The 23,865-nt window shown below is 30.9% G+C and overlaps 4 protein-coding genes across 5 annotated transcripts in view; 1 reads left to right on the forward strand and 3 right to left on the reverse strand.

Annotated features, from left to right (window-relative positions):
* Window positions 1–3,606: 3,606 nt before the first annotated feature.
* Window positions 3,607–7,501, reverse strand: LOC106683251 (uncharacterized). Of its 2 annotated transcripts, none has more exons than XM_014424609.3 (4): window positions 7,347–7,501; window positions 5,683–5,858; window positions 4,616–4,843; window positions 3,607–4,066 (listed from the first exon to the last, which is right to left on the reverse strand). In XM_014424609.3, exons 2-4 carry the CDS (start codon window positions 5,845–5,847, stop codon window positions 3,932–3,934), a joined length of 528 nt encoding a protein of 175 aa, XP_014280095.1. In that variant the 5' UTR covers window positions 5,848–5,858; window positions 7,347–7,501; the 3' UTR covers window positions 3,607–3,931. The 2 variants fall into 2 exon arrangements, with proteins under 2 accessions (XP_014280095.1, XP_014280094.1); XM_014424608.1 differs by lacking the exon at window positions 7,347–7,501 and adding an exon at window positions 7,021–7,129.
* Window positions 7,502–13,349: 5,848 nt separating this feature from the next.
* Window positions 13,350–23,865, reverse strand: part of l(2)k10201 (lethal (2) k10201) — a 33,875-nt gene continuing 23,359 nt past the window's right edge. The window contains exons 2-5 of the mRNA XM_014424611.2: window positions 17,057–17,238; window positions 16,737–16,938; window positions 15,300–15,412; window positions 13,350–14,169 (exon numbers count right to left, since the gene is read on the reverse strand). Of these exons, the coding sequence (XP_014280097.1) occupies window positions 13,956–14,169; window positions 15,300–15,412; window positions 16,737–16,938; window positions 17,057–17,238 (711 nt within the window). The 3' untranslated portion in view covers window positions 13,350–13,955. The remainder of the gene's footprint in view (window positions 14,170–15,299; window positions 15,413–16,736; window positions 16,939–17,056; window positions 17,239–23,865) is intronic.
* Window positions 17,124–23,865, forward strand: part of LOC106683256 (gustatory receptor for sugar taste 43a) — a 125,185-nt gene continuing 118,443 nt past the window's right edge. The window contains exons 1-2 of the mRNA XM_014424615.3: window positions 17,124–17,258; window positions 17,346–17,448. The gene's annotated coding sequence lies outside the window, so the exon portion shown is untranslated. The remainder of the gene's footprint in view (window positions 17,259–17,345; window positions 17,449–23,865) is intronic.
* LOC136795696 (transcription factor ces-2-like) overlaps window positions 20,448–23,865 on the reverse strand; it is a 5,722-nt gene continuing 2,304 nt past the window's right edge. The window contains exon 2 of the mRNA XM_067047156.1: window positions 20,448–22,205. Within this exon, the coding sequence (XP_066903257.1) occupies window positions 21,466–22,200 (735 nt within the window). The 5' untranslated portion in view covers window positions 22,201–22,205 and the 3' untranslated portion in view covers window positions 20,448–21,465. The remainder of the gene's footprint in view (window positions 22,206–23,865) is intronic.

Consider the following 23,865-nt stretch of genomic DNA (forward strand, 5'->3'; position numbering starts at 1 on the left):
ATGTTTACATGTAATTTTTCTTAGGTAAGTAAAATATATATAATTGTAGTAGCTAAACTATAAATAATAGGAGGTAATAAAAAAAAATAGTAGACCTCTCATACTTGAACATCTCAGACACTCAGTGTTCGCGCACACAAAGCACAAGAGATCAATACTGCCGAAGACTCTCCATGTGAAGGATACGGTGAGCTCACTTCCCAACTCTATCGTATATTTGGGCGTAAAGCTGGACCGTCATCTTAAGCTCTCTACCTATCTATATCAGAAGGCGAGAACAGTAAGACGAAAGTCATATCGTCTCAACCACTTCCTCACTTCTCCGGCTCTCTCATTGAGATTGAAACTGCTGATGAACAAAAGTATCCTGAGGCCGGTACTACTATATGGAGCACCATTGTTTACACACATATCAGATGGCACCCAGCGCCTTCTTCAAACTTTTCAGGATTCGATGTTGAGGAAAATCGTACGCACAATATCGTGGAGGAGGAAGACGCCCCCAAGAAGCTGCATCAATTGTTCGAGTTGCCCACTGTGCGGGAGTTCATCAAGCGACGAAACATTAAATTTTTCGATTCACTTCAGTACTGTACAAATCCGTTATTCAACACGCTGACACCTGATCCCCCTCCGGTGCGTTGGCAAAACACTATGTAAGGTCACGTAATTTTAGGATTAAGTTTTTATTAGATTTAAGTTTATTAAATTCAGAAATAATGTGAGCCCCAACGCATTATACTATTTTATAATATACGCACTACAAAACTAATATACTCCAAAATACTCCTTAGAATGTAGATGTTCTATAGTAAAAGGAGAAAATACATTGTTTGTAAATGTCACTAAAATTTTGAAAAAAAAGAAAAGGAAACCTCATGGGTATATCACCATGAATCCAACTAAGATAGACTGCTTTGTGTTTGCTCATCAACAACACAAGCAATCGACTCTCCCTAAGTCGCTCAAGCTGGACGACACGATCATCAATAATCATCTTCAAACTCCATAGTTTATCTGGGTATGAAGCTGGACCGCCATCTTAAATTCTCCACCCACCTCTATCAGAAAACGAGAACTGTAAGAAGGCGGTCTAACAGACTGAACCACCTTCTCACAACACAAGTGCTCTCTCTGCGGCCGGCACTTTTATACGGGGCACCACTATTCCTGTACCTCTGGGACAGCACACAGCACCACTTTCAGGGATTCCAAGACAGCATTTTGAAGAAAAAAACAAGTAGACCTCAGTACAAACCACTGCTTCACAGAATCATTCACCTTAAGAGTCAGAAGATAACATACATAGTTTATTAGTACAATTTAGTACTCTGTTTATCAAATTGTATAATATCTATTATTTCTTTGTATGCTCTGGACCCATCTTCCTTCCTACACCCTAAACCCTTCCACAGGAACAGGTAGCTGGAATCTTCCAAGCTTACACATACCCCTTCCTATCTGCAGGACTCAGGAGTATCACCCCAGGACCAATTTACCTTCCTATCAGACTCCTTGACTGATTATCCTCCAGGCTTGATCTTGCATACCTCCTTTATACTGAAAGGAATAGAACCCTATAGGGCAAGGTTACCATCATTACAGAACTTTTGACTGGCACCTGTAAGTCTCATCCTGTCTATTCACCTCCTAATCAACTACCTTACCTATTTTGAACACCTAATGCTAAGGCCTTCTGTTCTAAGAATTCCTTTTATTAGCCTTTTAGGTTTGATGCCAAGGCATTAATAATTTGGTAAATTAATAATTTGTGAGGTAGTTTTTCTACTAATTCTTTTCTAAATATTGAGAAAACAATACTTTCTCAATATATTTAAGCAAATATCATGAAGACTGCTATATTCAATAAAATTAGTATTAATAAATACTTTAAATGCATTTAAGGAGCTACAAACTGAGCTATTTACGTTCAATATTTCAAAAGATACCGTTTTCCCTTAACATTCTTTTGGAACATTAATATTTTTTTTGGTAAATACTACAGAAACTGCAATGAACAAAAATAATCATTAGAAACTATATGATGGTACATTCATGTAACCTCAATATGAGTTATAATAGACATTTGTACCTCAAATAGTTTCTGAAAAAAAAAAAAAATAATAATATCCAAATAACAGAAAATAAAAACTTTGTCACTTTATTTCAGTGACTATCTAACATACATATGTTTACTTCCGCTCAAATTGAAGCTAGGTAAATGTATCATAAGTTATCTTCCGTGTTGAAGTTCCATGATATTGGTCAAAATAAATTAACAAACTATTGGTTTCTTTTCACTTCCAAAAAAAAGTTTGGTTTACGACAAACTGTATCTCCGAAATTATTGAGCGTTAAGGGCCCAAATTTTAGGAAAGTTATACTAATCTTGCTGTAAATAGTTATAAAGCTATTGAGCACTGAGTGAATATTTTAGGTTCTAACTATTTTTATTTTTTAAAAGCAATAACATAATTTTTTTCAGTATGAAATTTTCTTCAAATTGATACAACACACAATTTATTTTATGTGCTTAAATTTTTCCATACTTTTGACACTAAGAAAGAACAAAAAAATTTAAACCCCACCTTTCTGGAAATAGGTTCCCCTTATAACAGCTATTTTTATTACAGATTTCCTATTGTTTGTGAAATACAAATGGGAATAAAAGCCTTAGCACATGGATTAAGGAAATTCAGCAGAACAGAGCATGTTTAAAACTCTTAACCATGGTTTGAGTAAAGTCGAAGAGAAGCAGTTCCCAGCCATGGCCAACATCAACGTTTTGGCTACAGGAATGGTGTCCAGAAGCAGAGCCAGTTAGCAAGAAGCAGAGAGATGTACCAACATTATAAGTGAATAGGCCAAGATGAAGGTGAGAACGGCTACTACCAAAGCCCAGGACATCCTAATGAAAGGTGTTCATGTTAGGGCTCACTCTAATAACATCAATATAAAAGGAATAAGAATATGCCCAAATGAGGTAGTAACTTACATTTGGTAAAAGATTTAATCTTACTCCTCACTTGTATTACTTAGCAAGTATGGTGACCCAGGCCCTTAATGGACTGTTGTATCAGGGCCTCTTTGTGGGGCTTCAGGATTCCAGCGATGGTTACCATTTACAATAAAGGAGTACTAGGTAAGTACTTAAGTACGTGTCTCCAGCCTGAAATCAAAATCTTTCTCAACAAAAGAGGAAGAAGATGGCGACAATCCAGAGAATGGCTCTGCAGCGATCAACCAAAGCCTTTAGGAGTGTGGCTAATGAGGCTGTGTTGGTCACACCATTGGGGGTACCATTCACCCACCTCTGCCCTGTTAGGGGAGAAGACAAAGTTTGATTTTGAGGAAGAGGGTCTAGTAGGTATTCTCCATAGAACTGGAAAAGATCCAAGAAAATAGAAAAGAATAATCAGGAGGATACCATTAAGGGGTCGTTATTGGTAGAGTTGGCATATGTATTTGTTTTCCATAATCAGTATTACTTACAGGAAAAGAAGGATATAAATAAATTTTCTACCAGTCTCAGTATTAGGTCTTCACTGCTCTTGAGTCCACTATAATAAGAAATTTAATGAATTTTGGGTGAAGAAAATTACAGAATTCATTATAGATCTTTATCAAAAATATATTAGAAGCTAGTTTTTATTATACATTTTTCGAACTTCAAATTCATTAATACACAATGTTTAGTATTTCTTGGACATACAGATACCTCTTGAATGTATAAATAATCACAGACAATCAATTTAATATTTAAACAACCACCACTAAAGTTGTTTAATGTAATTGAGTACCATCAGCACTTACTAAGGGCAGAAGTATAAACTGAAAAAATTATTTACAAAAGGATATCAAGAATAAATTGTTATAAATTAAAGAAGCCCCATGAATCCAAAACAAAATATAGTACAAAAAAAATAATGAGCTATGTTTTTGTAGACAGAATCATGTCCATATAAGCCCCACATATAAGATCAGATTCCTGTACACCAAGTAACTTCATAAGATCATATGCAATAGTCTTTCCATCCTCTTCAGTTTCATTTTCCTTAAGTACTACCTGAAAAGAAAAACGTGATGTCTCATCATCAATATTTTCACATTCCTAAAACCTATCATATTCTGCTGGTCCTACTCAATACAAGAATAATACTAATTTTTTATTATTATTATGGCAAAGGGTTTATTACCATTGGCTTGGATGAGAAGGTAAAACCTTTCTTTATTTGTTTCACTTTTATAAGTTCAATTTTTTTTCTAAAGTTAAAACAAATTTTTTAGTGCTATTTTAACAAAATGTATGGTTTACCAACTCATAAGGTGTTATGAAAACTAAATTATAAATCTCAAAACAAATATATGTACAAGACAGAAGGAGAAAAGAAAAAACTTGTAACATATAAATAGTCTGTAGTTCTGTACTAAATCTGTGTCTGTGTCAGTTTAGAATAGAATAGAAGTTGAAAACAATGTAAAGTAAATGGTATGACATCCAAGAAAATAAAACTGTCTGCATAGCTTATGGGAGATGTTTAGTGAAGAATGAAAAAGGTTTTCGTAAAATAATTATTCAAAAGCAGGTTATAGACAGCTATGAGGCAATACTAACCTCAAATTCAATGAAATCTCCAAGATTTTCAACCTCATCAACATGAATGCGAGTGTTCTTAACAAAAAAAAGATGTCGAGTTTTTTTTACAGAACCTTTAATTCCTAAAGAAGTTGAAAGAACAGTTTTCAAGTTTTCCACATCTTCACAAAGAGCTATTGAATATTTAGAAAGCTTGGGACCTGCTCTGTCTTCTCTTTCATAAGATATTAATTGAGCTTTATCATCCTGAAAAAGTATTTTAAAAAATATGGAAATAGTACAATACAATTACTTCTAGGATTATTTTAACATTAAGTCAAATTAAAAAAAAAAAGTCAAAAGCTCTATACTTATATAAGTTTCAATGCCCTAAGCATACAGAATAATTAAGTTCTAAGACACTCACATAACAAAAGTAATAAAGAACAGGTTGGTGTCTTAAGCATGACAAATGGGCCCAACAGGGTTTCCATTAAATAATTTAGGGTCATTCCAGGTCAACTCAACAGTTTTAAACATCACTATCTCATATTTTTTCCAATTTTTCACAGGTTATTTGAAGATACACAAGCCTTTCTTAGATTTAGCTGAAAATACCCCATTTAACACTCAATTTGTATCAAATGATATTATAGGGAATTCACCATTTATCTCCATATACAACAGTTAAGTTTTGAATGAATCTTTAAGTTTCATGATTTATTAACTGTTGGTATCATTAACAACCAAAAATATTTTTCCACCAGAGTTTTCAAAACTTTTTTGTAATGTTCTGGACCATAAGATCCTTCATGGGTACTATAAATACAGAATTATATATTTATCAGTGAAGGCCAGCAAAAATACAAGTTTAATAAATTATTTTTATTTAATAATAAATACAGTCTTCTTCCAACCACTGTTGACCACACCCTGAGGGAATGAGGGGGGTTTCTATTACTAAAAAAAGTGGAAATTAATGGTTATTACCTACACAATAAAGCAATAATTTAAATTATCGCTTAGCAAGTTCTTGTTTTGTTGTGTAGTAGTTCAGAAAATAATTATTCTGCCTAACCAACACAGCTATTATTTACAAAAATTACCTTTATTATTCTCAGTTTCAACCTTCCGTTTATAGCATTAAAGAAATGATCTTCTTGATGAATAATCTCCTCCTTAGTATCACTGTGGCTTTTTACTTTTTCCAACAATTCCTTAATATCCTTTATGCAAGCTTTGATTTCAATATTTCTTTTGTTTACGCTCATTTTAATACTTCCTAATAGAAAGAACAATATTAAAAATGCTAAAACAAATAAGTGAGGTCATGCTCACCCGATATGAGAGCTAGTTTTAATTTTAAAATGAATGGTACAGAGATAAACATTTAATATATATTTATTGTTACATACAAAGTATTAATATCAGAACAATTATCTTTTTAATTTACTTATTAAAATTAATAACTGCATTGGTGTAATACAAGTATAAAGTAAGGAAATAAACCCTAAAATAGCTTGAGAAAGAATCCAATTGGTAGTACCTCACTGATTATTTTAATTAGGAGGTCTCATTGACCATTTACTTTTCAGATACCTCATAGGATTATCAGGAATACATTGAGATGAAAGATTACAAGCTTTTTTTAGATTTATTTTGATTCCCCAAATTTGATACCATTCTTCAATATCAAATTCATAGTGATGTGTAACTGTAGATTTAAGGATGCAGCAGTTGGATATATGTCATTAACATAAATGGTTAGCATAGTACTAGGATGGGTTGGGATATCAGCAACATAAAATATATAGATGATAGGACAAAAGATACTTTGAGAAACACTATTGGACTATTAGAAAAAGTTAAAATAAAACAAAAAAAAAACATATATCCCAGAAATATTCTATCATAAATGTTTTATAATCTAGTAATCTAGAGATGGGTGATAACTTTGGAATATATTGTAAATTACACAAAGAAAGAGCCAAGTCATGCTCTTAAAATGGCCATTTAAGTTTTGACCTAATGACAGCCTTATTTACATGAAATAGGAGTTGCTACACAGAATAACATCCTAAGAAATAGGAACATTTTACTGCAGCCAAACTATAATTTAAAAACAGCTCCTCGACATAAACCTGTAAAAGAAATTAAATCTCCAACATGAAATAGAGGAAGTACAAAGAGAAAAAGAGGAAAGACAAAAACAATTTTAAGATCAACAAGTGGTTTAAGTAAGTAGGAAATGCAAAAACATGAAACAATATAATCTCTGTAATAATTAGAGAAGTAAGACATTTCACTTTGAATGATTTATGTGGATAAGCAAGAAGAGATTGGAAGAAAGCCATATCCACATAAAATTCTAAGAAAATTATTAAAAAGAAAACAAAGGTTAAATGGTTAGCAGTTGCAATTAAGAATTCATGCACCCTTCTTACTATTCAATGGTAGAGAAAACTGTACAGATTGGAATGAACTGATGAAATATAAATGGAAGGATAGGTGAACTTTGGAAGACCTGCAGCTCAACATGATAAATCATGACCAAACCAATTAAGTTGTTTTCATTCAATTCTTAATGTTAAAAAACGAAACTTATTATCTATAAACATATAGGTAAAATGAGAAAAATTAACATCATTTGAAACTCCATACATGGAATATTAAAAGATAAAAACTGAACAAAAATAAAAATTATGAAATAATACATTTCATTATAGCATAGTCCTTACAATCTATCATCTTTATTTATGAAGCCACTTACAATAAAAGACGTTTTAATTTAGGTTGTTCTATACTTCAGTAGCGTTTTAGATTAATCTCAGCTTAAACAGAAGTTGAATTATATGTTCTAAAACGAATCTTCAAAAGTACTGGAAAACGGCGGGTAGCGTTTCAAATTTTAGAGATAGGAAAATGGTTTTCTGCACTTAAAAAAAAATACTAAAAAAGTATTATTATTACATCTTTGTAGGTTACAGAACTAAGTTACGTTTCTTGTAACTAATCATAATTTAATACAATAGCATTAGTTTAAAATCAAAATGGGAGTTAAATATCCATGATGAGTTGATAGTTGACCGAGGATTTAGTGAAGTTAATTATTGATTATTATTTGTAAATGTTTAAACAGACCCATGGCGTTTGCATATTAAAATTCTTCGAGAGGTAAGGAAAGGCTGAATTATCTTATGGCAGGAACTATGATTAGAATCAAACTGCTGCTACGAAAACCTTCCAACATTGAACTCATCTGTGGCAGAATTTCGGATTATGAGCTCCCAATTTTTAGTGCCGATCATTGGATCCTACGTTGGGGCAAACGTTCATAGCATCATGTAGCATTCGTCATATGCTATTACACCTCTGTGTAATGCTTATGCTTTGAGGTATTCCTCCATAAAAAAATTACAATGAAAAATAGATTAGCTGATAAAACTATTTTTCTTCCAATAATCCTGTACTAACAAGAGTTTTTCGAAAGCGTGAAACTGGCGGGTGTAATGTAGTACGGGCGTCAGTTTCAAAATTCTTACAGGCATTTACCCACCTTTTCGATGATAGAATGCGTGTTCTTACAAACCTAATATGAAATCCGTTGTTAATTAGTTAATAGGTTTAAAAACGAAGAAATAGTACTAATAGTTAACAATTTTTAATAATCTCCATATTTGAAAGTAACATTCTACTATACTAATATTTCGTGATGATTCCGCCAGTAACAATAGGTATGAAGCAATGATTAGATTCAAACACAGTGAATAAAACGGGTATTAAAATTTAAGATGAAATAGGCGGATTCTAAAAATTATAAGTTTGTTCCAACAATGAATGCTGGATTTGGTAGCAACTAATCCAGGATTGTTTTGATCGTCAGAAACGGATCTTAATTTGGTATTCATACGGGTCAGAACTAATTTCTGATATTTTGGCTTTGTACCAAAATCCTCGGAACCCGAATTCTATATTGGTACATATTTTTCTGACAGTCTAGAAACTGGTTGTTGGAACAGACCTTGTATTACTTTTCTGAAAACCGGAAAAACTGACATAATTCAGCATGAAAATGAAACAAAAAAAAATGTATAGGGCTAACAATGAGTCTCTTACGAAATAACTTTTTATTATTATTTATAAGACTGATAAGTTAAAGATTTTTATTTGAGTTAATTTATAATTTTTTTTCATTAATTTAGTTATGTATATTTTTATCATGATTACATCAGCCATTAAAATGGCGCTATATTCCCATTGCTAACAATCTGATTATACAAAAAAAAAGTCAAATTTTAAGTTGTTCAACATCTTCACATTATGTAATCTGTGTGACTGCCACTTTATGTACGTTATTATTATAATAGAATCAGACTAATGGTAACTATAATTCATTAAAATCATAGTACATTGAAATGTAATGGTCCTACAGACTGAAATTAGCTTAGCTAATGACAATTATAAATAAACTTATTTCAATTAAACCATACCATTAGAAAATAAGCCTGCTTACTTAACTTAACTTTTTTCTTTACACTCCAGGTTTCTCTTCATATTAGAATCCACTATATAAATGCAACTTCCTGATGCGTAAAAGTGATAGTCATTAAAAAAAAAAAAATGACTGTATCTTAATTGCTTTTACTTGTAATAATTATAAGTAATAATCAAGTATCTCCAATTGTTAGTTCTAAACAGTTACTCTTATTTTATGTCTATTATTGTTCAATTTGATGGACTGCTGCCACATATTCTATTGCTATCACTGTTTCTTATTTTAATATTAGTATTAATTCTCCAAGTTAATGTCAAGTTTAATTAAGTTTATGTTAAATCTAATTTTTGCTGTTTTAATTCCTTTTTTTATCTTCCAAATTTATTTATTACATTTACATAATGCTACCAGACATGTTTAATGTCTATTTTGGAACTTACTAATTTTTTATAATATACAGAAGAACCCCACTGATCCATCCTAGCCAGAACCAAGGCATGGTCAGTTAAGGCAAGAGAGCTGATTGCTTAGAAGTATAAAAAAGAGAAAACTACAAATATTAATGAATTATCAATATTAGGTAGGTAAATATCAAAATGCAATGAAAAACTTAATATAAGAGGTGATGTATATATCAATATATGATGAAGTTAAACTCAGACCAATTTAAGTAAATATTTAAATACATACATGATTTAATAAAACAAACAATCTTAATATTGGGGAAGATAGTCCGGGTGGCAGTCAATAAAGGTATCAAAACAGTAAAAGAAAACTTTATTGTAAACCAGCCTTACTGTGCATGGCTTCATCAGGTAGACCTGCAAAGTGGGGCATAAAATTATTTCATTTTATTTTTATGTTTTTTCTTATTTACTTTACAATTTAGAAGTGACAAATTTTAGGTAAAGCAAAGCATTGATTAACACTAGATGAGTCAAATTCAACCAAAAAAAATAACAGGTAAACACAATGTGATAAAGAATAGATTCTCTAGATGAGGCTTGTTCTGCTGAAGAACATAAAGTGTTGTTGTTTTTAACTTGGATTCGCAGCAGTTGATCTCTATTCCTTCATTGTCCTTCCTGACATAAGTGTGACTAACAGGAATTTCAATTTTTTTTTTTTTATTGAAACCCCTTTACCAACGTTATAAATATTTAGACAAAAAAAAAATTATGTGGGAGTAAATTGATTTTGTGACATAAGATGAAACAGAAGGGGTGGGGGCAACACTGGTCAATTCGAGCAGGAAAATATTTTTGGTAGTAAATATTATTTTTATATAGTAAGACCACGGAATAAGGTACCTTGTCCCTTCATAGCTTTCGACTTAAACCCTTTTCCATCCTATTAAACCTGTCTAAGCCTCTGGAAAGATTGGTACATTCCCAACTCACCTCATTCCTTGAACAAAATATTGTTCTTAGTCCTTTCCAATCAGTTTTCCGTTCTGGTTACTCCACACAGTAGGCTCTGCTCAAAATTTCCCTAGACCTCTATTCCTCTATAGAACAACAGAAAACCACAATCCTTGCACTCTTTGACTTTTCAAAAGCCGTTGACCTCGCTCATAGAATGCTCCTCTCAAAACTACACAATATTTCCCTGTCCAATAGTTTCTTGAACTGGTTTCACTTCTTCCTGTCTCTCCAATCCCAAACTGTTGTTCCTAATAAATCTCCCTCATCATCACTACTTCTCTTTCACGGTATTCCTGAAGGTTCCTCCCTCTTACCAACACTATTCTCCAGAGTCATAAACAACTTACCTAATGCTATCTGCAAGTCCCAATATGCCGACGACATACAAATATACATATCTTTTCATCCTTCTGACATGATCAAGGCATCCTGTAAGCTCCAGGAAGACATTGACTGTATATACCATTGGGCTTCTGAAAATAAATTGAGCCTGAATCCAGCAAAAACCAAGGCTCATTGGCTCAAAACCCTTCCTTACTATCTATTATTATTACCTCCACAACATACCTATCCAGTTTCAAAACACCATAAAAAATCTAGGAGTCACCTTTGATCAGCACTTAAGATGGAATAGCCACATTTCCCAAATTACTCGAAAAACCATCTCAATTCTTAAACAGCTCCTAAGATCCCATAATTCATTTCCTCAAAGTACCCGTCACCTTCTAATATCCTCCCTTATTCTACCACATTTCGACTACAGGTGCCTAGTGTATGGAAGACTATCCATTGAACAGGAAAAGAGACTAAAAATACTAATGAACTGCTTTATAAGATACATTTTTGGTATTCCCAGACATCCTCATATCTCTCTTTACTATACCGAGCAAAGCTGGCTCAATCCCAGTATCCAGAGACAATATCTCCTTGGTATATTTATATTCCAATCGATAGTAACCAAAAAATCTTCCTATATCATTGACCTCCTCACCCTACGTTTATCCATTCACCTATTAAACACAAAATCCCAATCTGCCGAGATTTATATCCTTACCCATAGAACTGCCTCCTTTGAAAAATCTTTTGCTGTTCGAGCTATTTCATTTTGGAACTCCTTACCCCTATCAATCCATAAACCTTCCTTAACTTCATTCAAACACCAACTATATATCTATCTCTTGGACTATCAAACTTCTGTGAACTTGTGAATAATAGAAAACAATATAAGCATGAAACTGTTCCAAATTGTTATTCTTAGGGAACCAGGAGTCCCAGAATAAAGATTGATTTTCATTTCAATCATTAACAATCCCAGCAGTACTGGTTCAATTGAGTGAGCTTCTGTTATCCTATTTTCTCCTATTACGATATAAAACATTTTATTTCTAGAATTGTTTTGGGAAATGGTTGTTCTATTCTATTAATTATTTTTATTCTGGAAATAATATTTTCTGCCTTAAGCTACAATAGGGTAGGCATGATCATTATTACTAAGATTTTAATGCATTATTTCATTTCCAGAAGTTTCATTTCTGTAGGTTAGTCCCAAGACTTGTGCAATTACCCTTTTTTTTATATTATGTATCTTAAATATCTTATTTTAAACAAAAATTTAAGAAAAAATTAATTAGTCTAATTAATATGAATATATATTTACTATACTATACATTATAATCAAACTATTAAACTTTTAAAAGTTACTTGACTTATTACTTGGTAGTTTTTAGCTTTGTGGTACATTCATGTATAAATACACAATTAAAAAGCTAAGCAGAAGAACATGCTGTTTGAAATTTTAGGGGAAATTAAAAAAGGAATTTTGCCTGGGAAAAACATTTTTATATACTCCTTCTTTATAGTACCTTGCATATTTTTTCTAAAAAAATAAAATTGAGGTTCTTATAAGAAATTGAATATCAGCCATCATAATAGGAATATAAAATCATTAGTCTAATTATTCCTTCCTTAGTTCAATTATGGACAAAATTTTAGGTTTTTAATCAGTTAATTTAGTTTTTCATGTATGTTTGTATAAATGTTCAGAGCATTTAGCTGAACTTTAATTTGATAGCAAGAAGGTTGGATCAACATTTCATTTATTATTATAAAAATTAAACAATCATGTTTTTTATTCCAGGATTTGGATGTTTTATTCACATTTTGGGTTTCTAATACATTATTTTACAGATTTACAGCATGTTTTTCGGTTTTTTTGAGAATAGTTCAACAGAATTTAAATAATTCCTGAATTACTTTTTTTATCTCTGTATAATCCTTCCATTTGTTAAAGTTAGTGTCAGAAGATTTCTTCTCAATAAGTCTTACTTCGGTATTCTACAGACCTAGCAGATAGTTCTTCTCATAACAGTGTTTTTAAAAAATATAGCAATGGCTTTGAACAGGAATTCTAGTTATTACAATGCTATTAGAGCTTTTGTACTCCATTAATACCATGATAAATTTAAATAGATATAACCAGGCTGTTATCGCATGCAATTTGAGAGTAAAAAACATTGCCTCTTGTTATGTTTTCATATACTTTGGTCTTTAACATGAGTGTCCAAATGACCTGTAAGCATTCTAAATCTAATCTGCTGGTTTTATTTTGATTACGTAGTTCAATTTAAAATCTTAGTAAATCATAAACTGTGATTAATGACATGAGTGTTTTGGTAAAATGAGCTAGACAGCTCTTGCTCCTTAGAACTTTGTGGAGAAATCAGTAAAACCTTTAGGCTGAACTCGCCATAGATTACAGGAAATTTTAGTCTGGGTGTTTCTTGATATTGTAGCGCTTTTTTGTGAATAATGTAATTAAAATTAAAGTAAAGAATTTTTAAAAATAAAAAATGGACTGAGAGCAAATGGTAGAAGATTATATTTTCTGAGACATTTGTTTTTATTAATAACTGTTTACATTATATGAATTACTGGTTATATTAATACTTAATCTGAAAACTACAAAGTGGCCATTGTTACTAATCCATGACTAGCATGTTATGTCTAGTTAGTCATGGATTAGAAAATTGTAGGTAATAATAAACAGAAAAAAATCCAAGTGCAGACAAAAAGCAACTCAAATAGTGAAATTACTATTTATTAATAAATAATAAATAGTATTTTTACTACTTAAGTTATTGTTTTACCACACTTGGATGATCTTTCTTTTATTAATTACACATGGTCAATCAATGTTTTTCCAGTAAAGCTAACAAATTTTCAAGTAGTAAAATAGTTCACAATAAATTACTAAATTAATAGTAGCTCTAAATAACACAGTTTTAATAATATTGCATTTAATAAAATCCAAAAATATTACATAAGAATTTGAATAATATATATTTGTTCATAATTAGTTAAACTGTATCAAAAATACTTTTAGTAATGATTACAAAATATTTAAGAGTTTTTTTTTTTTAATAATGGCTTAAATACATATATAATAATTACAGCCACCAGTTCATTTAGGTTGGTCATCAACTGATGGAAGAGATTCCATCAATTCATGCATTTCAATAGGTTTTTCAATTTTTTTATATTTTGTTATAAAAGTCTTCCCTGTTTTTTTATGACCAAATGTGAAAGGTCCACTACTACCAGCTGGTTTATTTTTTATTTCAGAAGGGCCACCGTTCAATTTCTTAGATTTTTCGGTTTTCTTTTTCGGCAATTTCCTGTAAAAAAATGTTTAAAAATCGTTTAATATTGTATCATTCATTTAAAAAAATGTTCAGAGAAAGATGTTTCCAGAATATTTTAATAGTTACTAAATGCTAACTTTCTACAATTTATTCCAACTATTCTGTTTTATGATACACCAGAGAAATACTTGTTTTCAAATACAAATTTCTTTTGTAACAAGGACATGAAGAATCATATATATATATTTATTAATTTTATAATTAAATAAGGAGAAGTGTTCTCCTTATTTGCCATTAGAGCTTGTTTTGAGTAATTAATATATACAGTGTAATCTGATTAAGTTGACCCTGGATATGTGAGAAACCTCTATTACTAATAATTATACTGAGGTTCCAACACTTTTTTGCATTGAAATACGTCTGTTACTGAGAATTATTAAGGTTTGTAATTGAGATTTAATTTCTTAGATTTTTTTCAATGTTTACTTCTATAATTGAGACTTTATGAATCAATATCCTGTTTAAGTAAGAGAATTTATCAGGTTTGAACAGGTTGTGAACACATTTCTCAGAAGAGCTCATTGACGACAACATTGTTTCTGCATGCACTTCTTCCTATTTGGGAATAAAATAAGAGAATATTTGTTTTAAAAAAAGTGTCAAAGTACAACACAGAAAAAGCATTAGAAATGTTAGATAAATATTTTTTATAAACATATCACCTCTTTAAACGAAAAATGGTGAATTTGGACTTCTCTGAGTGGGACACTCCATTAATAAGATAATTTTCATTCCAAACCTGCCTATTTGCAAAATTGGATAAGTGAAAAGCCTCTTTAAGTGATAAAAAATCCTAGGTCCATTAATCCTAAGATCTCAGTTATATAGATTACACTGTATATTATAAAATTTAAATTTATGTTAAATTGAATTATATTAAAATTATATTAAAATTAATTAATCATGTCATGATGAACAAGTTTGATGATAAAGTGAAATAAACTTGATAGTAAAAATAACTATTAAATAATTATTAATCCTTATAATTTTAACACAAAATCAGAGCATAAAATGTTCTTTTGTACAACAGAACCTCAAATAATATTACTGCACTCGAATAGATTATTCTAAAACTTAGAATTTGAAATTTTTTTATAAATTACCTTGCTGAATCAAATTTAAAATCATGTGGAAATTTATGATCTTCGATGCAATGACTTCTTCTGTCTTTTGGAGTTAAGCTGACCACAGAACAATCCTCCACAAAGCATTTGAACTAAATCAGATAAATAAAACATTTTTTCATTTAAATGTCATAAATTATTAATAACTAACTGAAATTTCCAGTATTGTGCAGGAGTTAGTTTTTTATCCTTCTCAATCTCAGTTCAAAATAAAACTTAGAAATAAACACTATATCTTTCTCTCCCTCTGTTTCGTTTTCTTGTCATTTTAATTTCAACAACTTGTTTACTTTAATGCTTTACTCATGAAAGCAAATGGAAATAATTAAGAAATTGATACGTCTGCTTTGGTCAGTACACTGACTATTCAAAGAAATTTCTTACATCTTAGTTGAATTCATACCTCTTAAAGCAATATTAGAATAAACTGGTCAATGAACAACAGGTGGCTTGTTAGCAATGGTAATTCTTAAAAATCTTGAAGAGGCTGCGATGGTTGAGTATGTAGGGGCAAGAGGCTTAGAACTGGTTCAAAGAAATTTGGATCCATCTCATATAGGTCAGGTAATATTTATCTTTTGGTAATCCTCCAAAATTTTGTTTTACGACAAGAAGTTGTTAAATGACTGATAGACTTCTTTTCAGATGATTTCCCCTATCGTACCAGTACATATAAAGACTACTCAGTTAAATGATTATTGCAGGACGTCTTACATTCAGTGCCTTAACATTATTTTCCAATATATTCAGTAATGAAATTAGTTGCTTAATACCAAATAAGTCTATTTGTTGTAAAGTTGTTTACAGTGTGTCTATATGTGTATGACAATTTTTAGAATGTGGAGGTCTAGTTGGGAACGATGTTGCAGACATACCAACATTTTTGTGTTAGTTTAATTAATTATTCATTCATCAGTAATTGTTTCAATTAAATTTATTATATTTAAAATTAATATATACTGTAAATTAGAATGACATCTCAATAGTAAGCCAATACTGTAACATCTCGGTTAACTATTGTCTTCGACAAAGACAAAAACGTAAATTGCTTATGAAAAAATGTAATTAAAGAGTTACCTCACCCATCACAGCACTGAATGAGATACTTTGAACTTTGGTTTTGGAATAAAGGATATGTCAGTTGTTTTTTTACTAGTATAATAATTTCCAAGAGATGACATGGTTGTAATGTAATTATCCCTATAAAGATTTATTACTCTATAAATGTTTAAAATTCTAACCAAATGGTTAGAATATTAATGGTTAGTTATTATTTTTATTAAATAAAAAGTATTAGGTAAATTAGGTTACTGCCTTAAAGGAAACCAAACATATGGTTCATCATGACCATATAGCTAAAAATAACCACAAACACAACACGTTAATTGTATGACATTGTTAAGAAGTATAACATACCATTGGTTTTCTTTCTGATGCAGCTTTAAAGAATGAATCATGTGTTTCAGAAATATGTAAATCCAAGAGATGTGGTGAAGGAAGTTGCTTTTTGCACTCTGAACAAGAATATCTATGGCATGAATTGTAATGCAGATCATATTTCAGCAGATTATCAAATTCCAATTGGCAGTTTGGAACATCACATTGGAAAGTTTTCATCCTGGAATTTAAAAGCTGTAGCTTTATTTGTTTATGCATTAATCAAAATTTAAAAGATGAAAAACTCTCAAAATTAAAAAAAAAGTTAGCACTTCAAAAATATTGGCTTCTTAGCTTACACATTATGACAAAGATCTTCTTCATCTTCATCTACAATTCCAACCCTTGTGTAAACTCCACAGATCTTGTCACCTTCTTCAAAGAATGGATCATTAATTGGGCGCATCCCGACTCCTAAAGACTTGATATACTCCATCATCTTTTCCTGATCTTTTGATTTATCAAGATTTCCCAACTCAATCTGCAGCATAAATAAAAAAGGTATTACAATTATCTTTTATTGATAATCTATTCTTATATTGAAAATTTAATAGCAGTAATATATCAATTTATGGTCCTTATATTTAGTTATCCAAGATACAACAAAAAGTGAAAAGAAAAGCATAAATACCAACCTGTTCAACAAATTAATGCAATGAAAAAAAAAACAGATCATCATTAAATTATACAGGTAATGATTATGTTTTCACATTTAATTTAAATAGATTGTTCCTTTTAATTTGATTTAAAAGTTAAACATAAACATTTGTACCGCTATAACCCATAGAGGTTCAGGGATTCAGTACTTGATAAGGTTGTACTGTTTCTTGAACGATGGTTGGGGCGCAAAGAGGTAATTTGTCCATTTTTTCACACTCGACCGCTAGATTTTTCTCCAATTAAGAGCACCATCTTTATGAGGCTGGGTGGACCCCTGAGGGCTCAATGAATTAACAGGGGTGACTCATGGCTACACTAAAAGAATAAGTAATTATCTGTAACACCTGGATTCGAACCCCAGTCCTTGGAGTTGGTAGGACAGAAAGTTTAAAGTTATTTATATAATATTGTAAAAGAAGAGATTGATTTATTATTTTAAAAAGAAAATGGTAATAACTTAATATTCTTATGCAAGAAATAACTTTATGATGATAGTCCACAATTCAGTTAATGAGGGACATCCATGCATAATAACTGAATCTGTACCAACAATGTGGTTCTCCAAATCTTACTTATGTTTCAGTTTTTAAAAAAATCACCTCGTTTTATCCTAATCAAATCTAGATTTTTCAGAAACTATCATAAAATGCAGTATCACTTCAGATCGTAAATTTTGCAGATAAAAAAAAAAAATTCTAATCACTAATACTTCTGAATTTAATACAAATAACTAATTTGTTTGTTCACAAATCCATGACAATTTAATCTAAATGAGAAAATTCAAATATATGTATAGGCTTGACACATTTAAATTCTCTATATGTTTGTCTATATTCATTTTATTCGTTGAAATGTAACATAAATATCTGTTAGATTTATAAATAAAATATCTTATTGAAATACTTACTAAAGTATTATTTTAGTACTAGTTTAAAATGAAACATATCTTAACTTCAATAAATAGAGTATGGTTAGGGTGCGGTCAAATAAAACTTCAATAGAAATGACTATTTTAATTGAGCCAATGTTTTGCCCCATGTTGCAGGGCTTCTTCAGGGCTAAAAAAGATACAAACACTTAACATAAATAAAAAAGTAAATGAACAATTACAAATTACTTTAAAATTATTTTCAAAGGTAAAATATTTTTAACTGTTTATTCCCACTACTTCTCTATTACATCCTGTCAACACTCATTTTCGCTCTGATTTCAAGTGTGGAATGTACATTTCCTATCTTTCTCATTATCTTCCTCTATTATTGATTTTACTCTTATTCCCCTTTTCTCATCTTTTGAGTGTACTGAATTTATATTTCTTCTTTTTTTATCTGTTGTTATTTCCGTTTTCATTAATTGTCTAAAACCTTAAATTATTATTATTTAATTTTTATGTTTCACTGCACATCTTTTTTATTTTTCATTCACTTTGTACCTTTATGTTTTCACCACTTAAGTGTTTTTATGTTTTTTTACCCCTGATGAAACCCTGCAAGGTGGGACAAAACGTTGGATCAATTAAAATAGTCATTACTATTTCAGTTTTATTTGACCGCACCCAGACCATATTCCATTTATTAATACACACAGCCAATATCTTAACTTCCTGACTAGATAAATTAAAAATATTTTTTTACTATGAATCATTTTTATTCAATATATTTTTAAACTGAAAAAAACTTACACTAATTGAAATAATTGTTTAAACACATGGTAAATAAATGTGAAGAATTAAAAAAAAAAAAAAATTAATTACAAATAAGTGTAACTTTGGTAACACACTTGTGCAGTCAAATACACAGCTTAGAACATTTTAATCAAATTTTATATTTTCTCTTAATCTTTCTGAGACTTAAATCCTCTCATTCTGTATACATCATTTCTTTATTCTATTGACACCTTAATGAATTCCATAGAAAAGCTTTTTTCTTTTTTTTTTTTAAATGACCTTTTTGAAAATATTAAACAAAGACTCGGCTAGCTGTCTTTTACCGTACATTTCTTTAATAAGTTTTTTCTTAACTCTTCTGTTTCATAATTTTTAATTTTCCAAAGGATCCAGGAGTATCAGAAATAATATATTTGAGCTGTAATCTTTGAAATGGGATGTCTATAGTTAAAAACTCTGTCAACACTATTTTTAAGGTATAGGACAATAGATGCTACCAGTCTTAAATTATCTTTAATTTCAAGACTAGTTTCATCATGAGATAGAAAAGCATTTCTATCCTCATTATTCAATATATTTAAACCCTAATGATCTGATAGCAACATGCAGAGCAGATTTCTAAGCTGTACTAATCAATCAATTTGAACTAATGCCATACCTCATCTTTAGGATGCTATCTGAGAAATGCTAATTGGGTAAACAAATTTAGGAGCGAGAGAAAAAAAGATAAGGGAGGAAGGAGTTTGTCTAATCTAAGGGTTTTAACATAATAATTATTAAAATATAAGAATTATAGGTTTTATTAAAAAATGACAAAATATTTTTCATTAATTTTTTAATAAAAATAATTCCAAGAACAATATTTAAACACTCTTGAGCAAACAATTGGTTTTGTTTTTTAAGAACATATAATCCATATTCATACATAAGAGTGTGATGTCATATACTGACATTTCATGTAACAGCACCTTTGATTATGTTTTAAATAATAATAATACAAATATATTAAAAAAATAGACTCGGTAATACATAAATAATTTCTTCCACTAAAACAACACATATCTACAATATAGGTATAAAAAAAAAAGGTACAAGTTGCCCTTATTCGCGAGGAAAATTTATAAGTTTACATTAGGTAAGACAGTCTAATATTCTTAACAAGTATCATTACCACTATTTAAAGCCCTTTTTCAATCCCATTATGGAATTTAAAATAAATAAAACTACCAGAATAGATAATTCTTAGACTGAGAAAAATATATAATAGTTTAACTAAAATATTTTTCTTAAAAAAACACAAATCATGAAAAGAATATTTTATACTACAACATGAATTTATGGTGGAGGTACAATGGTAGTTTTTGTACTAAACAAAAATAAAATAGTTATTTTCTGAATATTACTACATCAGCAATCACTTAAATAACATAATTACAAATTATTTACAAAAAAATACATATTTACAAAATAAATATACAATTTGTCATACTTTAAAGAGTAAATAGTAATGGATTAATTCATATTGAGGTAGAAATTCGGTATATAAAATATGGGATGGCAATCTTGAATCCATAAGACTTTTTGGAATATATTAAGAAATCCTATAATACAAGCCTAAAATTTTTATATAATATTTACAAATGTTTTGTAAAATTAATTTAAAGATAATAAAGTAACAGAATGAAAATAAAATGCTATTTTATTCGAGACTGCCTATAACTTTGTTTTCTGAATTCATAATTGTTGCAAAGCCAGTCATTAGCATACTGAGAAGAATATGGAGCACCAGAGTGCTTGGTTCAGAAGGTTGTGGGTTCAATTCCCACCTGGGTCAGTCAATATTTATTTCACGGTGGTCTCGGGAAATAATTTAACAATCTCAGTCTGAGACTGTATATGTCCTGAATAGAGGACTTGAGCCGAAATTCACAACAATATATTCTTAAGAATTGCAGTATCCTAAATTGGAGTAACTGTTCTTAGCTATTAATAAATAATTTTATATAAACAAATTTATTTAGTTATAAATAAATTTTCAAAGAATCAAATCTTATCAAATTAAAGTGTTGGTAAAAAGTGTATGACAATTACTTAAAGTTACTGCAATTACACATAAAAATGAATGATGTGATTTTAAAAAATTAATTTTGATTAATAATTAATAAATAATTATTTTTCTTACTGAATATCTGATTTAAAGTGATTGATTACATTTAGTTTTTAATTAAAACTATTAGATAGGGAACAAGTAAATCATTCTTAGACCTTTAGAAGAGCCCACCATGAACATTTAACACAATAATATTTACAATGTGATTTTAAAACGAATATCTATAGAAACTATCTACAAATTCTGCAGTTGTGTAAATTGTGCAGTTAGATCTAAACCATAGGAGGATACCTCGCCATGACCGCTGGGTGGTGATCTGCCTTGTAAACCATACATCTAAGGTGAGCTGTTTCTTCTGACAGTACTGCTATTTGGTACTTCAGTTTGAGGTTTTCTTGTTCTAGAAAAGCTGCCCTAATAGCAATCTCGTCTTCCTTCGCCCTCCTAGCGTCTCTCGACCTTTTTGCTGCCTCATTGTTTTTCCTCCTCCTTTCCCAGTAAGCAGCATCTTTTTCTTCCGAATGTTCCTGTCTGCTGTCTGGAGATTGCTGAGGACTGGCAGCACGTTTCCTCTGACAAGCTTTTCCATTCTTCACCTGAGATAACATTTCATCTCTGAATCGGAAATAGGTTTCATCCTGTGCACTGGATAAACTTAGAGGGTCCTTTGGGTAGGCCTTGAAAGGGCGGGTGTGCTGAGCCTGTGCCGCAGCCAGGACCCTCTGTGTCACTGCGAGGGTGGGTGTCACAGAAACCGGGCTTCCAACTGGAATAGGGCTTCCAACTGGAATTGGACTTCCAACTGAAATAGGTGTACCAACTGATGTTGGTACATGAGTGCTAGCTGCTACAGGGCTTACAATGCCAACAACTGAAACAGGACTACTATCTCTTGGAGGAGTGAGCTGACCTGGGACCTCTTCGCCCTGTTTGTAGACTCGCAGGTCTAAGACTCCATTCTCATTGTTTGCTGTTTGGTTGTAGGTCATAGGCATATTTGAGCACATTTTCTCTGTAAACAAAAAAAAAAAAAAGTTAAACAAGGGGCTTTATCTATGTAATAATATTTAATTCTAGTTATAAAATATTATTCTTAAATGGTTGCTAACTTTTCAAACAAAAATTGTTTTCATTTACTCAAAGTAAAGCACGAGACGATAAATAACTAGTTACAGTCAGCTTCTATCGGTAATTAAACGAAATGTTATAAAACATTTGGTAGGCGTCTGCAAGTAATCAGAGATGACAATTAGATAGCGCACGAAGCCTTCCTGTTTAATGTGGTGTTCAAGATAACGCCATTTTGTGATAGACTACTCTCTGCTGACCTATAACGTAGAATGCAATGGTGCCACGAAGAGATGTCAAAATGATAAACCGTAACGGTAAGATTAAGGATACTTGAGAAAATAATCCGGTATTTAATTAGGAAATAGATCAAACTTTTCAACAAGCCCATGTCAATTGACTGAATACATCATAAATAGTAATGCTTGTTCCATAAGTACCTTGTTCTTTAAAAATACGCGTTGGAACTACTCAAAATGTAACTCGATGCTCGGATTGTGAGTTTCTGAGAGCTATTGCTCACAATGCTGGCGTTCTAACTGTAACTCGAAGGGGACAAAAAACATGAGCCCGGATGGAACGGTACCGGTCCGCGGGGGTGTACCTAAAGCACTTGAGGGAGGAAGATATTGGCACTTGCGGCTAGCGGTACCTGTCCAAACGGTACCTATTTCCGCCTCTCCGTTTATTTGCCCTTAAGAGGAGACCTTTTTGTACTGTCGGCTCGTTTTTAGCTCTACCGGAAGCAAAAAAAAATGACAAGAAAAGAACAAATCTTATCTTAACAAATGTAAGGACAAAAAAAATGATTATATATCTAGCCATACTAATTTGATATCATAATTTTATAATTAGTAGGAAGTTCAAAGTTTGTGCTATTTATATTCGTTATTATTAGTATTTTTCTAGCACAATATAGCTATTTTATTAATCTGTAACTATGTATATATGGTTCTGTTTTTTTAAGAATAAAATTTAGTTATTTATCTGATAAGTTTTCTAATGGACTTAATGAATAATTAACAAACTGAAAAATATGTTGTTTCGATAATCGTACTAGATGAATGAGCCATTAGATTGAAAGTTAAAAAAAATCAATAGTATTCGAATATGTATAAGACATCCCAGTTTTGCTCTAGTTACGTTACCCGATGTTTTATCCGGTTTTTTCAAGTTAAAAAAAACAGTTCTAGTGTGGCTTTTGCACCGTCGGTACAAGACCATAAAACAATCGTCCGACAGGATGGGCTAAGTGATGTGAGGTAGAAAAAATAGTGCAAGCATTAAAAAAAAAACAGTGGGAAAAGGAAGGTATAAAAAAAAAGGTTACAAGGTTTGTTGCGAAAGCATAGCTAACGGTACAAGTGCGAGCTACCTGAGGGCGGATAACGGGACGTCCTTTAACAATCGGATTGGGGAGGCTTCCGGATCACAGGGGTCCTGATGAATCAGAGGGAATATTTGTTAACCAAACGTTAACAATTTGTTTAATTTAATTCTCGAAAAAATCTAATATTAACGAAGTGCGAGCTACCTCAGGTTGGATAACGGGACGTCCTTTAACAATCGGATCGGGGAGGCTTCCGGATCACAGGGGTCCTGAT

The sequence above is a fragment of the Halyomorpha halys genome, unplaced genomic scaffold, assembly GCF_000696795.3.
Source record: "Halyomorpha halys isolate HHAL.00 unplaced genomic scaffold, Hhal_1.1 Scaffold474.1, whole genome shotgun sequence".
Classification (NCBI taxonomy): Eukaryota; Metazoa; Arthropoda; class Insecta; order Hemiptera; family Pentatomidae; genus Halyomorpha; species Halyomorpha halys.